This window comes from Buceros rhinoceros, unplaced genomic scaffold (assembly GCF_000710305.1).
Source record: "Buceros rhinoceros silvestris isolate BGI_N320 unplaced genomic scaffold, ASM71030v1 scaffold1300, whole genome shotgun sequence".
Lineage (NCBI taxonomy): Eukaryota > Metazoa > Chordata > Aves > Bucerotiformes > Bucerotidae > Buceros > Buceros rhinoceros.
In genome coordinates this window covers 76,002-100,956 of record NW_010388794.1, presented here as the reverse complement: position 1 = coordinate 100,956, position 24,955 = coordinate 76,002, and the positions used below count along the sequence as shown (strand labels likewise).

Below are 24,955 nucleotides of genomic sequence, written 5' to 3'. Positions count from 1 at the left end.
GGGGGAGAGAGAGACCCTAAAGCATAGTGCTATCGACTGTCTGGCATACCTGTTTGTTTGAAAGCCTAAATGATAAAATTATGGTTTATAGGAGGAAGGGAGGGGGATAATGAATATTGTTTCTCTTACAATGTGCATGAACTAACACAGTGTGATTAATGTGCTTTGGTGACTTGGGTTAAAAAACATAAATTCTACAGGGTTTCTTTGGGTGTGATCCGTATCAACACAGCAGCTGCCTCTAAAACTGACAAATACTGTAGCCATAAAATAAATGTAGGTAATGTCAAAATATCAGCAGTCCTTGGGGATTTTTAAAAAAGATGTCAGTGATTAACTCTTGGGCTTGCAAACTGGGAATCTTTCGATTCATAAAATCTCTGAGGCTTTAACTGTAAAATTATATATGCTACAGAATATAAGGGGCACCGGTCAGTTCTGAAACTGTTACAAGCCAAATCTGTGAAATGCCAATAATTAATCATGCTAAACAGTAAGTATATTAAAAAAAAAGCCTCATTATTTTTAAAAACAAACAATAGTACTCAAATTTACAACTTCATTTGGTTCCCCATAAATTAACATCTTTGTTAGCACTTTCTGACATCATTCCTTGTTAACTTAAGAACTGATAGCTCGATTTTTTTTCAGATATTTTGATGGCATGACAAATCAGAAAGAAGAGGATGTACTGTATGACTAGACACAAGATCAGTTCTGTTTGTGGATTACATTTTCAGTAAGATGTATGGATCTATTTTTTCCTTGTTCTTATATATAGATCATGAGACTTGACTGAGGCAATATACATATCATCCATCCATCTATGGCGAACTACAGCCATGCAGCTGACAACATTTTGCAAAATCTCTCTCCTTTAACAGCTTTTCTGAAACTGACTTCACTGGGTTTCATAATAGGAGTCAGTGTGGTGGGTAACCTTCTGATCTCCATTTTGCTAGTCAAAGATAAGACCTTGCATAGAGCTCCTTACTACTTCCTGTTGGATCTTTGCTGCTCAGATATCCTCAGATCTGCAATTTGTTTCCCATTTGTTTTCACCTCTGTAAAAAATGGCTCTACTTGGACATATGGGACTCTTACTTGCAAAGTGATTGCCTTTTTGGGGGTTTTGTCTTGCTTTCACACTGCTTTCATGTTATTCTGCATAAGCGTCACCAGATACTTAGCTATTGCCCACCACCGTTTTTATACGAAAAGGCTGACCTTCTGGACTTGTTTGGCCGTTATCTGTATGGTGTGGACTCTCTCTGTAGCCATGGCTTTCCCCCCAGTTTTAGACGTGGGCACCTACTCGTTCATTAGGGAGGAAGACCAATGCACTTTCCAGCATCGTTCCTTCAGGGCTAATGATTCCTTGGGATTTATGCTTCTTCTTGCCCTTATCCTCCTAGCCACACAGCTTGTCTACCTCAAGCTGATATTTTTTGTTCACGATCGCAGGAAAATGAAGCCAGTCCAGTTTGTTGCAGCAGTGAGCCAGAACTGGACTTTCCATGGTCCTGGAGCGAGTGGTCAAGCAGCTGCTAATTGGCTGGCTGGATTTGGAAGGGGTCCCACGCCTCCAACCTTGTTGGGAATCAGGCAAAACGCGAACACCACAGGCAGGAGAAGGCTACTGGTTTTAGATGAGTTCAAAATGGAGAAGAGAATCAGCAGAATGTTCTACATCATGACATTCCTCTTTCTGACCTTGTGGGGTCCCTACTTGGTAGCCTGTTACTGGAGAGTTTTTGCAAGAGGGCCTGTAGTACCAGGGGGATTTCTAACGGCCGCTGTCTGGATGAGTTTTGCCCAAGCTGGAATCAATCCTTTTGTCTGCATTTTCTCCAACAGGGAGCTGAGGCGCTGTTTCAGCACAACCCTTCTTTACTGCAGAAAATCCAGGTTACCAAGGGAACCTTACTGTGTTATATGAGGGAGCATCTGTAAATCTTTAGCCTTGTGAAACACTACCATTCTCTGCTAAGCAATTGTGGCCTGTAGCCATGTCTTGAGGAGAAAATCAAGAATGGGATGTCAGCAGCTGTAAGGATTTGGGCAACATTCTGCAGTCTTTGCAATAGCTCACCTCTAATCCTATTTTAACCTAAACGTGTTCCTGCTGGGATGTCAGCAGCTGTAAGGATTTGGGCAACATTCTGCAGTCTTTGCAATAGCTCACCTCTAATCCTATTTTCACCTAAACGTGTTCCTGCTGACCACTGCTGAAGGTTTGTAATTAAGAACAAAGGACTGAACTACTGCCCTGAATTCCTTTATGTGATTGAAATCTAGATTATGAAAGTAGCAGGTGCTAAGTATCAGTGCTAAATGCTGTGTATATCACTACATACAATAAGACCATCAAAAAGATTAGCATTGGACATCTTAATAAATTAAGTTGATATGGGGTTAATGTGTGGATAAAACTAATTTTAGACATCTGAAGATCTTTAAAACATTTCATACAATTATTGTTTTGCAAAGACTGAAAACTGGGGACTTGAGTACTGTAACTGATCAAAGATGTGCCATGCATTATTGGATTATCACACTTACAAATCTGTTTGCCTTGTGAGTAAGTTTTGGGGAGCGTTCCAAAGCAGTATTTTTGTTCAGATTTAGATTTTACTTTTTTTTTTTTTCCAAATATATTACTCTTTCTAAATACCATTTTCCTTAAAAGTGAAATTACTGACATTTAACTGTATTCTGTGTTTTTTGCTGATTTGGTATAAAGTTTAATAGACTCTTATTTATATTTTTTAAAAAGCTAGATATCAGTCTGTTAGGCAACGTTAATGATAATATCCAGTCATAACTGAACAATTATAATTATACAGAATAAACACATGTTGCCTTAAAGGGTTATCTAGTATCTTCCATTTTGTTTAGCATTGAAGCAAATAAGCAAGGAAAATTGAATCAATAACTCTGGTCAGTCATTTGGGAGTGCATGTAAGATCACTTAGTCCTCTTTTTTCCTTTTTACTCCAACAGTTCCCAAAATCAGTATGCACATCACTGAGATGATATGATTTTTTTCTAGGTGTGCCGCCCTTTCTAGTTTGTTCTGAGAAACACAGGCAGTTGATGTATGTTTATATTTTAAGACAGCTGTCATGGGGAGACCGCAGCCTTAGTATGATATCTTGCACAATTTGTGAAGCATTTATTCTACTGAAGGCACAGTCTTGTTTATATTTTCTGCACATTTTTGGTGTATTGGTTGTTTTAAATTATTTAAGTTTTAACTTGTGAAAGCATATAATATGATTTCTTAGTATTTTAGAAATACATTAGCGTCTGTGAGTCTTTCCTTCTTTAAGATACAGATGTGTGGATTTCAATATAAAGTTGCATTTGCCAAAATTTCCTGTGTAGCTTGTTAATTTTCTTGGAATAAAATTTTACATTTTTCCAGTTATACAATTAACCTTTTTTTATTTTGTCTAGTAAGCTAGCATGAAGTACTGAGAATGTAGCCATTATGAATTATTATCCTTTGCAGTCACTGTATTCCCAAATTGTAAATGCATGAATGATGGGGACCACAAGATTGATAAATGATATTATCTACAGTCTCACTATTGTGTAGTTCATCATAATTACCCATCTCTCTGTTCTTATATGTCAGTTATATTTAAAGTTACAACACAGTATTTGACATTAACTTAGTTTAATTTTGGAAATGTGTATATTTGAAGCGCAACATCATTGAGTTGGTCAATCATAAAGAACACGGATTTTCCTTAATTTTTGGAGAGACAAGACTAGAGGTCTTAATTCAGTATTGGTATATCTTGTCCTTTGTTGTAGTTTTATGACCAGCAAGTTAATATATACATACACAAGCAGCAGTCAATAATGGAAATGCTTAAATTTGTATGATAACATTATACAACATATGCAACAATTCAGAGAGTTGTGTCTATATGTGATCAGACAACTTGATCAAAGATTTGGTGAGCAATCTATTTGACCTCGCTTACACTTTTATACTGAGGTTGATTGGTTGAGAGGCATGGCTTTATATACTGTGTTGAAACAGAAAAATTGCTAAAATAATGAGTCCTCATCAGTACAAGAATGTTTCAGAACGTCATTTGAAATGGGACCAATAAACTTCTACCAAAAGGACTTTTTTATGACGCTGAAAAAGGCTTTGAAATTAAGGTAGCTAAGCAATTGTCAAAGACAGCAAGAGTGAGTAAAAACGGAATCGTATGTTGAGAAGAATTCTGAAAGTTATCCCACTTAAGTTTATTAAAAGGTTGATTGGCAATAACTTCAGTCTAATTTCTATAAAATAGTAACCTTTACAAGGAACATTGATATTACATATTGTAATAAAGAAGTACATATAAATAAGTTGTAAATAGTGTTATAGTTGTAGAAGTAGTCGGTTCTGAAGATTAGCCAGAAAATTTTCAGCTATGAAATTCCAAAAGCTGCAAGTCTGGGGCCTGGCCTAACTCCTAATAAAGTCGGTTGGTGTTTTCCCATTAACTTCATTTGGAGCAGAAGCAGGCCCTAACATTTCTATAGTACTATGCTTCTGAAATACTAAGAAGGCTGTATTTACTATGCAGTGGGAAAAAAAAAATAAAAACAATTTAAAATTATTTCCCTGGAAGTTTTGCAAGCAGTAACTGATGTAAATTTAAATAATAAACAGTAAACAAGTCTGAAAGCAAATATATTGCTAAATGTTTTTCTTTTGATGTGAATATAATTCCTTTGGCTAGCTGAAAAATACGCAACTCTATTACTACCTGACAGAGGAGAGGTGCTTTTTTTTTAAGTGGTTTTTGTAATTGTTCCAGTAAGGAGTCTAGCGACAGAAGTATTTCCTTTAATTTTATCCCATGTTGAAAGAACAAGGGGATGTTCAGTGAAATTAAAAGGCAACATATGAAGTACTGCTTTATGCAAAATTGGAACTCACTGGCACAGGTCATCAAATAGTTTAGAGAGATTCCTACAAGAATGATATGTATACATGAATTAAAGCAGAGCTTGCGGTTTACGTCATCGGTGTCATTTTGATCCTAGTCAGCATATCAGACCTGGTCTATTAGGGTATGAATTAAAAGGAGCAAGAAGGTTTATTCCCATTCAGTACACTGTTGTGTCACAGTATGAAAAGCCTTTTGCTTTCGTTTTAGTACTGGAGTTAAGTTGTGGCCAAAGATAGAATATAGAGCTGGAAGGTTACTTCTTTCAGAATAGCAAAGAATACCATACTATTTTATATCTGCATTGATCTTTAATGCTCATGAGCAATGTGAAGTTAGTAGTTTTAATTTTCCTGATAGCCGGAAAAAAAAAAAAAGAAGGGATTCCCTGGAGAATCTCTTCTGGGGCTATCTGCTCCTGTTGCTTTCTTGTGCTCTGTTGCACCACTGGCCCTTTGGCAGCCTCTCCATCAATACTTCTTCAAGATCAAGTGTTTCATATACTGAATCTTACATTTCCTTTGCTCCTTAAGAACTGTCTCAGCCATCCCTCAGCCCCAGTAGATCAGCTCCTGAGGCAGCTTCCAGAGATTTGTCAGATCCTGAAGACAGCGAGAGACCGCCAGTTTCTTCCAGCTGCCTTTTGTAGTTCATGGAGTCGTCCTTCCACGACGCTTGGCTGGTGCACTGTGTATCTTTGTCTTTTGGCTTTGCTCATGAAGTAGATGCTATTTAGGTTATGCAGAGAAAAATGAGAGTGAGGAGGGGGCAGCGGGAAACAACTTCCCCTCTCTCAACTCCTTCATAAAGAAACCACTGTTAGCAGTGTTGCATTGCCCAAGAGCATATGAGTTTTTTAAAGCCGGTTCGGAGCTAATGACCCTTTAAATGAATAAAATGTGCGGTTAGCCAATTAACGCAAGGTTTTTGGTACAGCTACAAAATCTTATTATAAAATGGCTTTCCATCAGTCTCTAGGCCTTGGAGGCGGAGGAGTCCACTGTATCAATCTCCGTTTAAGCACATTGGGTTTATTCACTTGTCTTTGCTTTGCCTTTCAGTGTGAACATTTTACTTATATTAATAGCAGTCCAGTATTGCAGCAAGCTGTTATTACTCATGGGTTTAAAAAATAATGTAAAAGGGAACTCTGATGATTTTTGTGTGAATTAGAGAGGTATTTTGACAAACAATTAGTGTTTAGCAAATGTCGAATAAAACTGTGGGTTGCTGGGCTTTTTCATAGTTACACAGCCAGCTCTCAATTGTTGAGAATAGAGATGGAGTAGACTAACCCATATAAAGCTAAAACATAGGTCATAACAAAGCATATGCGCATTAGATAAGAATTTTCTGTGGTTTTTACATTTATCAAGGACTGAAGTAAAAAGTGAGATCAGAAATTCAAAGAAAAATGGTGGGTGTTTTTCCTTTTTTTTTCTGCTTTGTTTTAGCATAGCACTGCTAATCTGCAACCTGGGTTACACACCCACAGACAACTGAGAGTTGACTGTACAGTTCTGCATACCACATAGACAACTTCCTTCTAGTTTATATTCATTGACAGGTGTGTAAGTGCACACTACTAATCTGATTGACTTTTCAGAGAAAAGAGAAGGCTCAGTCTGAGATACCATTCTTCAAAACTCAAATTCAGTATTATGTCCTCTGTCTTTGTTTTCTGAAGTGATTTTGAGTGTGAAGAAATCAGTGATCTAAATCAGTAATGATCATAAGCATTCTCTGGCCATGACCATTAACGACAGGACAAGATGACATTTTGCTATGCATGTGCCAGCAACAAATCAAAGAGTATGATGTTACACACCGTGACTTTCCTTGAGTGGCCTGAAAATAGCTCATGCTTTATATTTAGGAAAAAAATATGATGTAGGTGTCTGTTGAAATGGATATAGTCTTTAATTAGCCAGCACAGAAAAAGAAGGGTGAATTTTAAAGACTGTTCATTATAAATAGTGACAATTTTTAGGGGTGTTTTTTGTTTGGCTGGACTTTGTAATTACAAAAGTATCTGATGATCAAAGAAGTGCCACAGTGAGGAAGTTAGATTTTTTTTAATAGTCTAAAAAGGAAATAAGTAACAACAATCTTCAGACATTTGAAATAAAATAATTCCAGCTGACCACATAAAATTTAGATAACAAATCAATTATTGATAATTTTAGTACTTGGTGATTTTATGTACTTGATGCATTTGAAGAACAATGTCTTTAGACAGGGACTTGGCTGATGCATCCCAGTGACTTATTCTTTGCATCACAATTTTTGCACTATGCTTTGTGTTTAATAAGCACAAGAGAGATAAAACCAGAATTCATCTGATACAATCTTCAGCAAACTGATTAGCAACAACAAAACAACTCCAAATATTAAGCAAATTACTGTCTCCAGAGATTTCAAAATTATCCCTGTGCTAATTCACAAGAAGTCTACTTCACCTTTGTTTAAAGAGCCGTCTGGTTAAAGATGTGTGTGTTTTTTCATCCTTTCATTGGCTGGCTAAGACAAGTTATGCTGTAATATGGAATTGCAGATCCCAAGTATGAAATAATTAATTTGAATTTCAATTGTTATGCTACCTATATGTGACATTGTCATAGTGACATTTTAAATAAACCCAGGAAGTTTATGACTGAAAAATGTAAAAACGCAAAAAAACAAAAACCAATCACATGCTTCCAGTTCAGTCTTTCTCTTATTTCCATGGAATGTTTAAGTTCAGTTCTAGAAATGCAAAAGCAAACTCTGATAAACAAGTATGTTGGAAGGGAGAGAAAGAATAGTCAGAATCTGTCATCTTTGCAATGAAGAAGGTTATCATATGTACATTGCATTTTCCATACGGTTATAATCTATCAGCTTGCCTACTGTGTTTATATGCGGAATAGGCATAATTCTTAGGCCACCATTAACTACTACATTTCCTGAGCCTTTTTATTTTCATTCTATAACCATCAAGCTCAGGCATGCTAACATCCTCATGCAAATTAAAAAAATTGCTAAAAATAAAAGCTTTGCACTATAATGATCTTGGCAGATCAGGTCCTTGAGATAGTTTAAGAGGGTGGCACAGGTAGCTGATAACTACTGTAGGCAGCAGGCTGGAGGACACAAAAAAGTTTTCACCCCTGTTTAGGAGCCAGTTAAAATCCTGCTATTGTCCCATAGTGAAACCACCTCCCATGGAACTGGTCCACCACAGGCCTGTGACCATTTCATGTTGAGTTTAAGTAGGACTTTGGTTGTGCATACTCAGAGTACTAACGGGTGAAGTCGAGCAGTGAGCAGAGTTAAGAAATAGCTAGACATCATTTGCAGGCTACAGACAGGTGGTATGTGCTTGCCTTCTCAAAACAGTTAACAGAAGTTAACAGAAGAAGCAGAGGCCCAGAGGTGAACATTTTTGTGAGCTGGTTGATATTTCATGCCCTCTTGGCCCCTCAGAAGTGATCAGGATCTGTTTTGTTATTGATTTGGGTTTGGGGATTTTTTTGGTATAAAATGCTTGCCATCTCAGCTACTCCATTCCCTCCCACCAATTACCACTTGAGCTTTTAATTTTATGCTTAATCAAGTTTGTATATTGTTTAAAACACGTATTTACTATATTTACTAATAGTAAACCATATTTGTAGCTTTGCATTGATCATGGAGATATATGTTAGTGTACATGCTTGCTCATTTCCATAAGCATTTCCTGTGTTACAGACACACGGATCCTATTTCTGAAATTAAGGCACTCTGCAGTTACGTGTTTCCTGCATTCCCTGTGAAGGAAATGTCTCCTGTTTGATCCAGAATGCTAAGTGCAGATTATTAGGGCATACCGCAGAGAACATTTGATTTCTCTGACCGCAGGACTGTTTGGACATCATGAAGACTGGAAATGTATATTTAGCTCCTGTATAATAATTTGTGGTAATGACTGGGCAATAGAATTGATAGTGATGAGACTGCTAGAATAGGGGACCTCAGTAACCACAACTTTAAATTACATCGTAAAACATGTAACACAAAGGAGAAATACTCCTTTTGTAAAGATGATCATGTCAATGGAAAGGAAACACACACACAAATGAGTACAGTTCTGTAGGATTTTGATTAACTTAGTCATAGCTATAGTAAGATGGGCATAATGTGAAAAAGAAAAAGAGAAAGTGGTGTACCATTGGATACATGATAGTTGTAACTTTGGCATGGTTTCTACAATCCCTACTCAAGGAAAACTTTCCCTCTCTTTTGTGGAAACTTGTCACAATAAAACCCATCAGATCTTGATATTTTATATAAGAGTTGAAGTTTTTTACTTGGCTAGTTGATTGGTTTCAAGAGGGAGTGTGTGCACATGTATAGAGAGAGACTTTTCTCAGACTCTCCAAAATAATGTAGTGTAGTTGATACCAAGTAGGGACAGGTGAAGCCTTCATGAAAGGCATGGAGAATCACACTAGAGTACAACAGCTGAGTATAAAATCAGATGCAGGGAATGTGAGGGGCATTTAGTAATAGCTTCCTATGTTAACAGTGGTAATCAATGTTTTTGAACTCGTTTGTAAATGTCCTTGTAAGTTCCTAAGTGGTGGTAAGGGCACCTGAAGGAAGGTGGGGTGTAGTGCTGCATCTGAGTCCTTATCTCCACTTCTTCGCGTAGGAGCACACTGGAAGCAGTACGCTTTATAGGCTGGTACCTGCATCAAGCACCTTGTGTGGCAGTAATATTCCCTAAATTCAGCAACCTAAGGGTTTACTCCAGATGGATTATTTGGTCACAGTCATATTTTTGACACTTGTTTTTCTTTCAGTGTTCTCTGTGAGTGCTTTCTGTTCTTGGTAGCTGGAAAGAAGTGCATGTAAAGGGAATGAATGGGCTGAGCAAATCCTTTTCAGCCCAGTCTTGGTGTGAGGAATTTTGTAAGGATGGAGATAGGTGTGGAAGCCCTTCACAGTTTTTTCCTGTATTTCAGCGTAATTAGCATATACACACACAAGGGGCTCTAATTGTCTGCCCTAGTCAGTCTCCTTCCAGAGAGACAGACACCATTGTTTTTGGAGACTCCTCTATATAGATGGCCTTCCTTTAAGAGGCACATTGTCACAAAAGCTGAGATTTGTTGTATCCTTCTCTATTGGATATTGGATATTAAAGAAAACAATTCAGTTTTGTATCCTTTGTGTTAAAATTTCATGTTAAATTTGCTGCTTAGCATACTAACTTCAGGGCAGTATCACAGAAAACCCGACTGCGCCCTCCCAGCCAGGAAGACCACTAGTCTAACTGGTAAACAAAGTATCAGTGGCAATAAAATGATCCTTTGGCATCAGTTGAAGAAATGCCGGTACAATAACAATTATTGCAATATTTGATTATATGAACCCTCCGAAGGGGTTAATATCCTGCTTTGACATTTTCCTTATGCAAATATCCGCATTCCATTTTATGCAAGACAGGTTTGGCAAATGTGGATGCTTTGGATGGTATTGACGTCTAAGTTGTGCCATCTAAGGACAAATGCTGCTAAATAATTTACTCATTTAAAGTTCAGAAAAGACTGTGTAAAACTAGGTACCACAAAAAAAAAAAAACCAAACCAAACCAAGCGATGTTTTCTCAAGTCATGTATATGATCCATGAAACATTGCCTTTGGAACCTGGGTATTGTCAGACTTAGCACAGAATTAGAAACCAAGCTGTCAAGGTAATTTCTAATCACTGAATACAACTATGAGATGTTATTTTTGTATATATATTCTACTTGACTGCTTTGCAAATATTGAAAAAGTGAGTATGATAAGACTCAGATGGAAAAGCCTTAAACATATTGAAATTAGTAATAAAATGCCTGTTGCTTTCAGTGAAAGAAGGATTCTCTGTATAAACCTTGATTTCTAAAGACAATGGATGTATGCCTTACCACTGGTGTATATATTAATTACTCTCTTGTATGGCCAGTGTGTCTGAAAAATGAGTTTTTAAGGCCCAGTTCACATTCTTGAGCTTCTTAGTTCTTTTAACTTTATGTCAAGTTCTTCATATTATGCTCTTAGAGCAATCAAATCTAAATTCCTCTCAATATTTGTGTTTATAAAACCATGTTGCTTAATAGCCTCTTTATAGACAAGTACCCCTTTGTATTGGGTTTCTGTGGAAAAAGCAGCCTCTGTCTAAAAGCAAACAATTAAAGGATAACACAAGATGGGTACAGACGTGGGATTCCAAGGAAATTATGAGACAGTGTTGGTAACCATGATAGGGAAGGAGATCCCAGCGTATTCAGGATTTTTTTTTTTTTTTTGAGAGTGAGAGAGATGATTGAAAAGGAGAGTTTTAAAAGAATTGAAAAATAACAAGGGGATGGGTTCTCAGAAAAGAAGAACAGCTTGGAAGAAAGTACGAAGGCAGTTTCCTGAAAATCTAATTGTCAGTGATAATTGTCAGTGATAGCCTGTCAACATGAGCAGATGGGAACCTCTTGATAAAGAAAGAAAGATGGTAGGCCAAGAACAGCGGAATGAAGCAGCATCAAAGCTGAGAGAGGAAGAGAAAATAGCTACTGATTCACAGCATTAGGTAGAAAGAGGTCATTAGAGGTCATGTTGAAAGTAAGATTCAGTGAAAACAGTTGGTGAAAGCCAGGGAGATTGATTCCGAGTGATGATTGCAGTCAGTGAGCTTAAAAAGGAGAGGTGGAATAAGATGGCAGAATAGTTGCCAAAATAAGTGGGATACAGATCCCCTTCCCCCCCTTTTTTTTCTAAATTAGGGAAGAGATAGCATAATGCCTACATTATTATGGGAGGAGGAAGAGGACAGAAGAAGGTGATTAAGCCAGCAAAGGTGTGGTTGAGGGACAGGACTAGATATTGCAAAGGGTGGTGAGAGGTGCAGATAGCTGAAGGTAAGGCTGACAGAAAGACCAAATTTGGATTAATGTTTTTGGAGTAAAGTAGGGAGATGTGGATTTATGATTCTAGGAGATGGAGGACTCTGGAAAAGATGGAAAGGATGACAATAACAAGACAGGGGAATTCCATCAATCAGGGAAGAGAAGGGACAAGTAAATGATGAGCAGCTGTCTTGCAGGAGATTGGCAAGAGCCAACAGTGAGGGTTGCCCAGACAGAGACATGTTGCTGTTGTCTATTAGAGGTTCTGTTTATCAAGGACACTGTGCTAACCCACGGCAAAAGGAAGCAATGCCAAGGGGTTCTAACATTAGTGAGATCTGGGCAACTGTGGTCTCAGTGCTCTCAGTGGCCTGTAGTCAGTGCTACATCTGAGTTCAGGAGGAGTTTGAAGAGAGACTGAATAGTATCCATTATTTACCATTCTTTCAATTTTAATATTTTAACAGGATTTTGTGTTCTACTTCCATATTCTTCTATTCTTTTTCTTGCTCTTTTTGTAATGTTACTCTACTAAGAAAAAAATACATGTCTTTCATGACACTCCGTACTTCGAGTATGTCGGCCCAGCAATTTTGATAACTTTCAAACTGAATGATAGCTTTTCAAAACAGTGAAAGTGCAATTTTTGTGCAGTTTGAGAGCACTGCAGTGTTTTATTATCGTTATCTCCCACAATGGTGGTATCTTGGTCTGGTGAAGTGACCATTACAATGAAAGCCAGTAACTTCCTGGTTCTCATGGCAGCTTTGCCACTAACATCATTGCATGGGTGACCTTGGGTGATTCGTATAGGCCAACTTTTCAGCTATCCACTAATTTTAAGCAATTCAAGGGTTGTCAGTTTAAGACACTAGTGAATCAATTTCCAACGGAATGCAGCACCCATAAGTATAGATTGTTAATGTGGTAGGTGTTGAGATGGTCAAAAATGTTCTATTTAACTTGTTTTGCCAAGTCTTGGCCTTTTGCAGGAAATTTCAACTTCCATTTCTCAGACTTCCTGAGAAACTTAAAGTATTCTGTGAAGAAAAGTTCTATTTCCTGACCACTCTTGAAGATTAGGGCCAACAGTATTTCCAGATAGTCTTCCAAAAATAAGATAACCAGATCAGTGGTCGGTTTGAAAATGTGGGTTGAAAACTTTTTTTGCATAGTTTGCCAGCTGAATAAAATGGTTAATAATACAACTTACTTGAAAGATGAGAGACTTAACTATGCAATGTTTCTAGATTACTAAAACTCCTTATAAATCAAGATTCACCCCCTGTAATTGACAAGGCCATGGTAAGGTGCCTGCCGCTGCCCTAGGCAAGCAAATAATTGTTAAGAGCTTTTTCAGTTAAAGGTTGATGAGACAGTGTGGTGGTCAGCTTTCATTGCTGACAGTAGACTGCAGCCCAGAAGTTTGGAGACAACTGTGACAGATGATTTGGGATGTTCAGCTAACCTCATCTTGCCAAGAGATATGTTCATTAAGTTGTCAAAGAACTGAAATGTATGCATTGCCCATCCATCTGGCATATAATTTAAATACAGCTGAATTCCTGACCTCAGATATGATATAAGCATTCCTGAGTAGACATGACTGATAAATTTGCATAAACAGAGGCTCTTAGAATAAAAATGTGTTTTAAAAGCAGAGTGAAAAAAACACTTCAGAGATCTAGAGACTTGTGACAACATTGATAGATGGTAACATACTCAAATAAAAAGTATTTTACTGAGTACTAAATAATATTTTTAAATGTTTGCATAGGATTTTTAGTGCAATTAATAAAGTCTCTCTGTAGCCCAAAGAAAGGTGTCAGCAGTTGAAGTGCCTGAAACAGAGATACTGAATTCATCACAATGAGTTTTCTGAGGGCTGAATAGATAATATGAATGATTTTAAATATTAAAAACCTTTGTCAGGATAGATGTGCTTGCAAAAATGCAAGCTGGCAGTTATACATGATTAAGTCACAGTTGTCTGGGCAATTCCATATCTGGGTTACCACAAAATCTTATAAACAGAAACAAGTATTGATACCTGATTTTTTTTTTAAAAAACCCCTTCCTTCTGTCAAGCAGCAATGCGTCATCAGTTAGGTGGATTTTAGTAGTGTTGTTTTAACACATTCAAAACCTGATCATACCAATTCAATGTTAGAATCCAAACCTGCAAAACCCGGGTGATATGTAATGACCCTGTGGGAATACTAGCAGCGTGGAGGCTAGATGTATCCCTTGGGGATCTGTATGAGCAACCTAGGTTCCCTTGACTGTCAGTGGAGTTTCAATAAACAGATTGGTGGTTTGATTGATAGGTTTGGAGAGAATTTCTCTGAATTCTGGAGGCTTTCAATGTAGGCACCTAAATCAGAGCCCAAGGCTTGGTGGTGAACACCCTTTCAGTCTTTCTTCAGGTCTCTCTGTGAGAATACTGTCTCACTCTCAAGACTGAATGTAATGAAAATGGAAGACTCATTCTTCTTTGACTGTGCAGGATTGCTGGTGCATGAATTTAAACTTCTACACAAACAGATGGCAATATTTTCTTTTCCACTCCCTTTTCTCAGTATGGAGTGCATCGCTTCTTCAAGTCACGAATCTAAGGATATGTTTATCAAGAGAGCTAATAGCAAAGCCTCCCTCTGCTGTATGAGTGTTTAAAGAGTGATGTATTTCTCATAGTCTCATGAGCATGTTGAAAACCTGCTTCACTTATGGAGACTTCTGAACAGTCTGTCAGTGAGGCTCTTGTGGATACCCATGGGACACCGATGTCACCAGTGTAGGTGAAAGTGGCCCTGTCTTCTAGTAGATCCCCAAAATCCATATGGAATTTACTAGTTCCATAGGGCACGGAGACTTCTGCCAGCACTCACATGAAGAATGTACATGCAGACTTGTAATGTTTTGTTATGAGGGATATAGGTATTTCTATGGCAATCGTCCTATCACTGCTTCCCCTATACAAATACTGCCCCACTCTTTATCAGGTTTTTCCCTTCTTTTCCATTTGCTACAGCCTTGAAACATTGTGTTCATTTCAACATGTGTCCATTCTTGGAGGGCAGCAACTGCAACAACTCAATGGTATTTGTCCCCATTCAACAAAAATTCAGCAAATAATAATTTATGTCCTAAGATAGCTCTGTTTTGATGCCCCTGTGCTTGCTTCCAAGTGTCTCATGGTAGGAGGGCAGATCAGTGAGAGTTGTCTCTGAGGACCAAGGAAAGAATAAACCATGGGCACTGCAAGGCAGGCAGAGGGAGGAATGGCAGCAGGAGAAAGGATATGGACGTAGAATTTCAGGGTGAAAGAGGAGGACATACAGATGACAGAAATTATAGTGTCAGGAGGCAGTGTGCCTGGGAGCAGTGTGGATGCTTGGGGAACAGGGGTGATGTGGACAGACTACAGGAGACACAGGGATCTTGGTGCAAGGAGCAGTAGAAATGCATGAGGAGATAAGTGCCCATGGGTGGGTCTGGGTGGGAGAGTATCATGGTCTGGAAGGCTGCTAGAATGTAACTATTCATTAGTAGCCATTCTGTGCATTGAGAGGTCAGTTTAGACGCAGCCAAGTTGTCTTTGGAATAGGGGAAAATATGAAATGTGCTTAGAAAATGAGATAAATCCAGCCAGAAAGTTCTCCAGGAGCTTGGGGGTCAGTGGCAATTTGACCTGGTGATCCTATTTTTTCCAGGCCAGTTAGCAATTCTAGTGCATACCCCATCAAGTCCAGGACAAGGCAGAGGGAAGGTGTGGGAGGTCATACTTGAAGGAGGTGTGTGATTTGATGCTTCCCCTGCAGCCGCTCTCTGTGTGCTCCTGCAAGGCATTAATTGGAACTGAAAATTGCTGCTTCTTCACAGAACTCCTGAGGGAGAAGAGGAACAGCATTGCCTTGCACCCTCGTGAGGATGATTTCTTTCCTTCTTTTCCCCCATGTGACACAAGCAGGGAAATTAATATTCCAACTCATTGAGCCTGCTTGGTGAATCTGGCACAGCATTATTTAAGATGACTGAGATTTAAATTTTTTTTAAAATTGATTTCATCTAACTCAGCATTTGAAAAACCTTGTAAATCATATTATGTGCACAAGCATAGGTAATTTCTTTGTTGCAAGGACCCCAGTCATAATATGTGTATTTCCAAGGCCATTGTGGAATTAAGACTTAAGCCATTTAAGCAAGTCTGCATGTAAGTAAATAACATTTAGCCTCCTGGAGCCCAAAAAGTATCCAGGCAGAGCCCAGAGAACTAAAGCTTTCAGCACAACACTGCCCTCTGGAGCTTTCTGAATCAGTCTCATTGCACACCAAAGGACACAAAGGAGAAAATAGAAAAAGGCTTTGGTCTCCAATGTAAAAATGAATAACACAGTGCTTACAGTGCAGTGAGTAATGAAAACAGCTGTACTGCAAAGGCAATGGAAATATATTCATCCCCACTACAAATACCAACAAGTATTTTTCAGCATTGAATGGAAGGTAGAAAGAAAGTGAGGATTTTAAACAGACCTGGAAAGAATTATATACAATAACAAAAATGCTCTTTAATTTTGCTTAAAGGTGTTGGCAGCATTCTAACAAAGAAAAATAAACAAGCTATTGGGAAGGGGGAAAATTGTGCTCTCAAAAATCTATTTTAGACACAGATCTTTTTCTGCTATGCATTCTTTCACATTTTGATAGTGTTTGTGTCAACGCAAAGATGATATGTTACCTTGTGCTGTCAAGAGCTTACCAAAATAAACCTCATCAACAAGGCATTAAATAATAATATCACCTTTCCCCTGAAGTTTTTATATTCTCTGTGATGTACTTATGCATATTTTTAAAAGAACTTAAATTATTGATTCCCTCCTTCCATCAAACCTGTCTAACCAGTGAAGTGTATATAGAATGCAGTCCTGTACTAAGCTCTGTTAAAGAACAATCCACAGCCCTTAATTGAAAGCATGGGCTTGTTACCAGTGAATTTCTGCAATTTATGAAGGACCTAATCTTGCAAATACCACCTATAACCAATAACAACTCATCATTGCTGTTATTTCTGAGAGCAGATATAATAAGCAATAGATGTGCACAGAACTGGATTCAAGGATCTAAGAACCACATTCCGTTACCTTCTATGCCCAGTATTTTTCTATTAAAGTGAATGATGGAAAAGCTGAGGTTGGAAGGGACCTCTGGAGATCATCTAGTCCAAACACCTGCTCAAAGGAGGATCAGCTAGAGGAGGTTGTTAAGGGCCACATCCAGTCAGGTTTTGAGTGCTTCCAAGGATGGAGGGTCCACAAGCTGTTTGGGCAACCATTCCACTGTTTGACCTACCTCACCCTAAAGAAGTTTTTTCTTAATTTTAAGTGGTGGTATTTCCTGTTTTCAGTTGTTCTCATTGCTTCTCATCCTGCCACTGAGTAGAGTTTGGCTCAGTCTTCTTTACTTTCCCAATCAGGCATTTATAGACACTGATGAGGTCCCTCCTTAAGCAGTCCCAGGTCTCTCAGGCTTCCCCCATATGTCAGGAGATCCAAGCCCTTAATTATCTTTGTGTCCCTTCATTGGGCTCTCTTCAGCATGTGTCTTTTGTACTAGGAGTCCAGTGCTGGAGCCAGCACTCCAGATATATCTTACCAGTGCTGACTAGAAGGGAAGGATCACGTTCCTCAACCTGCTGCCAATGCTCCTCCTAGAGCAGCCCTGGACATTGTCAGCCTTATTTGCCACAGGGGCTTATTGCTGGCCCGTGGTCAATTTGTGGTCCACCAGGATCCCTTTTCTGCAAAGCAGCTTTCCGGGCAGTCAGCCCTCAGACTGTACCAGTGCCTGGGGCTTTTGCTTCTGAGAGGAATTCATAGTGCAATTCGGTATTATCAGGGTAGCAGCTGCCAGTGTTTGAAAAGAACAGAAGTAATGACTTGGGAATAAATGACATGTGTTACTGTAGTTGAAAGAAAGGTTATTTGAATACCAGTGGACTAAGGGGAATGTATTGCCACAAACAGAAGTGGCAAGAAAAGGGAAGCAGTTGTCCCATGGCAAGTGAATGTCTGATCATAGCAACAGAACTCCTGAGTGGTTTGCTCAGGGATTGATCTAGTACCTATTTAAGCCAGTGAGAACTTCCTCGTGGTTTTGGGGGGCACTGAATGAAGCCAAAATGTATCATGAAGGAAAGAAGAAATGTTGCATAACTTTTTTTTCCTATGCTACTACTAATAAATGTACAGCAAAGTAAGCTTCTAGAAATAATGGGAAATTCTGAAGATATTTCATAAACTGAATTTGGGGTACTAAAAATGTCAAAATGTCAAGTAAGAGCATTAGTAGTCTTAGCCTCAGTGACATAAACAATTGTTTACCTGCAAACGATTAATTATGTACATAAATGTTTGCAGGACTGATGCATATATAGAAAAGGATATCCCAACTAAATAATAACACAGAAATACTACTGTCCTCTTTCCATTGCTTGGGGAATGAAAACTAGCTTGGCACTACATTATTTAAATTCATGTAAGTCTTAGGCAGTTGACTGCTGTGCAAGTAGTGAAGAAAAAGAAATTATTATACATCTTACCCTATGAGGCTAGTTATGAAATACTGATGCCAACACTGGAGTATATAATAGAGCTAATAATAATTAGCAGGTTTCATCCTTAGTGCAGATGAGCAAGTTTAATAGCATGTTTGAATTTCACTTCAAACCAAAATGGATAGCGTGGGTCAGCTTCGCTGATCTGCTTATGCATGTATCAAAAAGACTCTTAAAAGCTGCTTTTCCCATAACAAACTAACCGTGAATTTCCCCAGTACTTGAGTTTGTAAAATTTGTAACACAGAAGCTAGAATTCAAATACCTTTTCCTCTTTACAGAACAAAAGTTGGAATAAAGTTGGAATGCACAGTTTGTGGAGCACGTGTCCTGGTTAGGTAGGAGATAGGATCTCAATTCAGGAGCATGAATTAGAACTGCTTTTGGAAGATAACTTATGAAGCAGACTAGTCCCTTCATTCCTGTCCTAAAATAGAAATACATCAGAGGTATCTGAGGTGTTTGCTTCAGTATTTTATTAGAAAATCTAAATTTCCTATGCAGCATTCAAAATTCCCTTATTTCACTCTTTCAGTAATAATTAATTAATCTTAAAACTCTAGATGGGCATTCTTCTCCGTCCAAGGTGAAGAGCTCTTCACCTCCCATGCTCACTATGCACACCATTTTATATTTCCTATACAGATACAGTGAAAAAAGTTTAAACTCCTTATTTCTGAGTGTCCTTCCAAATAAGATCAGAAATCACTGCAGGACTTAGTTTTTTAGTTATGTTGTTTGTACTATTATCTATATCATCCAGCCACATTTTGAGATCTTTAGGATTTTTTCTGGTTTAAATGCCTTCGGATACAAAACCTTTAAAGTGTCCCTTTCTAGGTTTGTGTAGTCAAATTTGTCTTAAGTTTTCTCACTGATAGCATTGTTATCATTGTCTAATCGTTAAAGGAGTGGAAGGTCTTGTCCTCACGGATATCAGCTCTGTGTATGTATTTAGCTAGCTCAGAGGACACAATGTGGCTCAGAGTGATTAATAACTAGGTTCTCCACAAGCTGGCATCTTCACTGAGTTCTATAGTATATCTGATTGAATTGGCCTCACTGAATTTAATCTTGAGATCCCCAACACACCAAAATTAAGTACTATTTTAAATATAGTTATTAAATTATACTTTCATTTTACTAGGAAATATGGTCATGCAACACTTTAGTGACACATAAGATGAAAGATTAATAATATCTCAGTGCAGTTTAAACAATTTACAACTTTTCTTTAGAAACAGAATGGCTTTATTTAGGAAAAAAAAAAAAAAGAGGAATTATTTGAATATTTACCCAATAAGAGCAAGTCCTTATTTGTCATAGGTCTTTTGATATTAGTGAAATCAATACGCATTTGAGCATGTGGGCTATCACTGAGGCACGCTGCCAGCAAAGTGAATGACTCTTTACCTTTGACATCAATATTATCAAGTAGAGAACCAAAACAACTATCAAGATGACCATAATTTAAACACTGGAATGCCTAAAGAAAAGGCAACTATTTCATACTTGTTAATACAGAGGAGCGGCAACATATCCTTAGAGAGTGTATCAAATTGACAGGAAGAAGGTGCTCTACCCAGAGCGCAACCAAGAAAGCCTGCAAAATGAGCAAAGTAAGAGCTAGCTGGTAAGTGACAATTGGACACAGAAACACTCTTCTGACCTCCTTTCCTGGGAGGCTCTCCTGTCCTGTCAAGATCCAAGTCATAAAATCCTCTCCCAAGGAAGTCTGGTATTTTTAAAACAAAGCTCTAGGAATGATTAGAGATCTCATAATTCAATCTCTCTTCAGTCTGAGCAAATTCAAACCTTCAATTCCTTCATCCCAAGCCCCAAGATGAGACTATGGAATAATCTGTTTAAATGGAGTCATTGTTTAAACAGAGACTGATGAAAACAAAAATATTGCACCACTTATTGCACAAGTCTCTGGGGCTGGATGGGATCCACCCAAGGGTACTGAGGGAGCTGGTGGAACTGCTCACCATTTATAAGCAGTCCTGGCTAACTGGGGAGGTCCCAGTGGACTGGAGGTTAGCAGATGTGATGCCCATCTACAAGAAGGGCTGTCAGTCTGACCCTGGTGCCAGGGAAGCTTATAAAGCAGAGCTTCTTGAGTGCCATCACATGGTGTGTACAGGACAAGCAGAGGTGATTAGGCCCAGTCAGCACAGGTTTATGGAAGGCAGGTCCTGCTTGACTAACCTGATCTCTGTCTATGACAAGGTGACCTGCTTAATGGATGAGGGAAGGGCTGTGGTGTTGTCTACCTAGACTTCAGTAAAGTTTTTGACACTGTTTCACACATCATTCTCTGTAGAAACTGGCTGCTCATGGCTTGGATGAGTGTACTCGTTACTGGATAAAAAACTGGCTGGATGGCCGAGCCCAAAGAGTGATGGTGAACAGAGTTCAATCTAGTTGGTGGCCAGTCACCAGTGGTGTTCCCCAGGGCTCAGTATTGGGGCCTGTCCTCTTTGATATCTTTATCAATGGTCTGGATGAGGGGATTGAGTAAGTTCACAAATGACACCAAATTAGGCGTGTGCATTGATCTGCTTGAAGGTAGGGGGGTCTATAGAGGGATCTGGACAGGCTGGATCGGATGAAGCCAGTGATAAGAGGTTCTACAAGGCCAAATGCCGGGTCCTGCACTTGGGTCACAACAACCCCATGCATCGCTATAGGTTTGGGGAAGAGTGACTGGAAAGCTGCCCAGCAGAAAAGAGGACAATCTTACAATGGATCAGACCATATGTTTTGTGCTTGACTTTAGAATGGGTTCATTTCATTTGCTAATGAGAAGCCTATTTTCACTCTGCTTGCAGAGTAACTCCTGAACTAGTTTGGAAGAAGTGTGCTTTTTGTAAAAGAGGATTGAGAACCCTCCCAGTTTCCCTTGACATGTTAACGGTAAGCAGTGTGAGCCAGCAGTGTGACCAGGTGGCCAAGAAGACCAACACCATCCTGGCTTCTATCAAAAATAGTGTGGCCAGCAGGAAGAGGGAAGTGATTGTTCCCCTCTATTGGGCACTGGTGAGGCCACACCCTGAGTACTGTATCCAGTTTTGGGTCCCTCACTTCAAGAAGGACATTGAGATGCTGGAGCATGTCCAGAGAAAGGTAACAAAGCTGGTGAAGGGTCTAGAGCACAAGTCTTATGAGGAGCAGCTGAGGGAACTGGGGTTGCTTAGCCTGGAGAAAGAGAGGCTGAGGGGAGACCTTATTATTCTCTACAACTACCTGCAAGGGGGTTGTAGCAAGGTGGGGGTCAGTCTGTTCTCCCAAGTAACAAGCGATAGGATGAGAGAAAATGGCCTCGAGTTGTGCCAATGGAGATTTAGGCTGAGCATTGGGAAAAAATGTTTGCGGAAAGGGTTGTCTGACATTGGAACAGTCTGCCCAGGGAGGTGGTTGAGTCACCATCTCCGATGGGGTACCTCCCTGGAGGTATTTAAAAGGCATCTAGATGTGGTGCTTAGGTACTTGGCTTAGTGGTGGGTTAGTGGTGGATTGGCAGTGCTGGGTTAATGGTTGGACTTGGTGATCTTAAAGATCTCTTCCAACAAAAATGATTCTGTGATTCTGTGAAAGGAAAGCAAGCATGGAGGAATTGGCATTACAGCCTAGTAATTATAGCTCGTAAAGGTGTGTGTCCTGGGTTATAGCCTACCTGATAAATCTCCAAAATCATTGCTGATAATCTTGAACAACTGCAAAAAGAGTTTATGCTGGGTGAATGCTTCTAAGGGTTTACTCGAGTTACAAACTGCTTAGCCTGGTATGGATAAAGAAACAGCTAGAAAAACCTAGGCAGTAATTAGTCTCAGTGATGGGATTTGTGATAGGGTTAATGAATGATTAATCCCAATGAAGAAAAGTTTTAATTGACCTATACTTCAATACTTCTGACTAAATTACAAACGTAATTGTTAAAAGCAATATTGGAGATGTAACATACTTTGATACATCATTTGACCTAGTCTTGTACAACTTTCTGCTTAAGAAAGAGGAGACAAAAATAACTGATTAAAGCTATTGATAACTTAGTAACTGACCATGTGAAACTGTAGACTCTGAGTATTCTTCAAATAGAAAAATTTTTACGGCAGGCTTCAAGGATTTGTTCTTGGCCTCAGATGGTTTCATTTTTTTAATCAATGACCTGGAAGAAAAAAAAAAACCCTCATGATTGAGAAATTTTACAGGGATTGAGGGAGCAGTAAACAATGAGGCTGACAGGTCAGAGCTCTGTACTAATGAGCAATCATTCCAGTGATGACTTACTGTCCTGGTAATCAGCCAGACACCAGTTCCCAGTGCACAAGTGTGGCCGAAGGGGCCAAATAAATCCTTGAGGATTTAAACAAAGCCATGTGGAAGAGGAGTAAAGAGACCGTCCCACTGGCACATTTGGTACAGATGTGATTACCACAAGAATTCTGTGACCAATTTCTGCTGGGTAAGTGCTGAAAAATTGATCAAGATTTAGAGAAGCCCATAGCAGCACTTAAAAGAAATTTGTGAGAAGAATATTAAGCCTGAAAGGCTAAAGCAACTGTTTTATTTGAGGCTATTGCTTAATCCCATTTGGGGAAAGAAAGACTGTATTTAGCTGCAAGATCAGCCTGGTATAGGTCAGCAGAATGGCTGATGAAACAGCAACTCTACCAAAATCGCTTGGTGGGTTGATGTATTTATTTACAGAGAGGGTTAGGAATGTAGTATGTTAATGCTGGGGCCCTGTTGGAGTGAGTTTTGTGGTAGCAAAAGCTTGTAAGGACAGTGTAAGTTAAGGAAAGGATCCCCTGACTTGGCCCCTCGTTGCTATCACTGCTGTGCAGCGCCAGGTGAACAAAGGAAGCAAGAGGTCAGATTACATAACCATCGTGGAGTCTTGGTGCTTATCTGAACCATATGTTTATCATACCCTACTTTAGTCACTTGTACCAGCAGAATTATTTTCTGATCTCATTAGAACAAAATGTCCTAAGATATTTAATATTTCACATGTCTAGTCAAGCCACCATTCCTAGGGAAAACGTAACATTGCAGCACTAAGTCTAGAAGTGCACCAGATTGCAAAAAGGAGGATGGAGGAAAATTGGGATTAAATTTCTCCATTAAAATAACTTAGTCTGTAGGGGGGAGTGGGGGGGCATTGTTGAGGTTTGCACAGCACATTATTATAACTAAAAGGGCAAAGCCATCACTGTTTGTTAGCTTAGAAATGGCAAAAATGCAAAAGATAGCATTTGTGATGCAGTAACCCATTGGAAACAACCCTGCATTTTCTGGGGCGTTTCACATGCAGGCTGTCTTCCAGTCAGTGCAAGCCAGATGAAGTTTTGAGTACTAAATATTACCTGGTGAAATGATTTTGCACAGCAATTGACCTCCTGCCACATGTCACTAATACAGTGTCCCTTCCCCTAGCTGTGGCCTGTTACAGAAATTTTTTGAAGAATATTAACCTGGCCATATATTATTTTCTGGTTCATTAAATATAACAGCAATTCTAGCTGGTGAGAGAAGTTTGGTCTCCACAAGAAAATGTTTTCATAATACTAGATGCTGTTTCCTTATCTAATTTACTTACAGCAAATACATTTTTTAATAGAGACATTAGATGGCAAAACCACAAAAGACAATTTATAATTTACACTCTACAAAACTCTCCCAGTTCTCAGCTTTACCTCTGCTGGCAAACGCTCCCTTAATCCCAAAAATCTTTAAAGTGTTCTCTTTTGCATCTAGGCCTTCAGTTCCTCTTCCCCTGCTGTTAGTACAAACTATTTTGTAGTAAATGTTTGATGCTTTTTAGCCATGGGGATTCTGAGGGAGGAATAAGCATATCACCCTCTTGGAGGCTTCACTCCCATATGTTAGAAAGACCTTATAAAACAAAAGGTTTCAAGTGCCTGTTTTTAGTGCTTCATCCAACTTTAAAGCATCTGCTGTTGCCCTTAGAGTATCTCTTTCAGGCCATTTGTCACTGTCCTAGTTTGACTGCCAGTGATAGTTAACCTTTGCTTAGCACCCCGCAGATATTTACTTAGTACTTCAATATATTTTCCCTTGCGTACTAATAAAATACCTGCATTTACAGAGGACCTTTTATCCCAATGGATTTCAACAGCTCTGCAAGCTGTAAATTTACAGCAGTACTGTACAGGCAGTGCAGCTTTTTACTCAGTACAAAAGACAGTAGGCAAAAACTGGGATTCCTGATGTTTTAATAAGTGCCTGCTGAGCACGGAATTAAAGCAGAGAGATGTGCTTTTTGGGGAGGATTAGGTTATGGCATAGAACTAGGTTCAACTCTCCGCCGAACCCAGACCCACAAAACTTGCACAGGCATCCTATGTGACTCGGGAAGGTGCTAGTGTGCAGACCCACAAAGTGCATGGGCACCTGACATGAGACTTCCACTTCATCTCAATGGTGCAGCCCTCAAAGTCATGCCTGGC

At 39.0% G+C, this 24,955-nt stretch overlaps 1 protein-coding gene across 1 annotated transcript in view; it reads left to right on the top strand.

The window, feature by feature from the left end:
• The window catches only part of GPR85 (G protein-coupled receptor 85), a 2,627-nt gene extending 688 nt beyond the window's left edge, over positions 1 to 1,939 (top strand). The window contains exon 2 of the mRNA XM_010131272.1: positions 652 to 1,939. Within this exon, the coding sequence (XP_010129574.1) occupies positions 827 to 1,939 (1,113 nt within the window). The 5' untranslated portion in view covers positions 652 to 826. The remainder of the gene's footprint in view (positions 1 to 651) is intronic.
• The last annotated feature ends 23,016 nt before the right edge of the window (positions 1,940 to 24,955 follow it).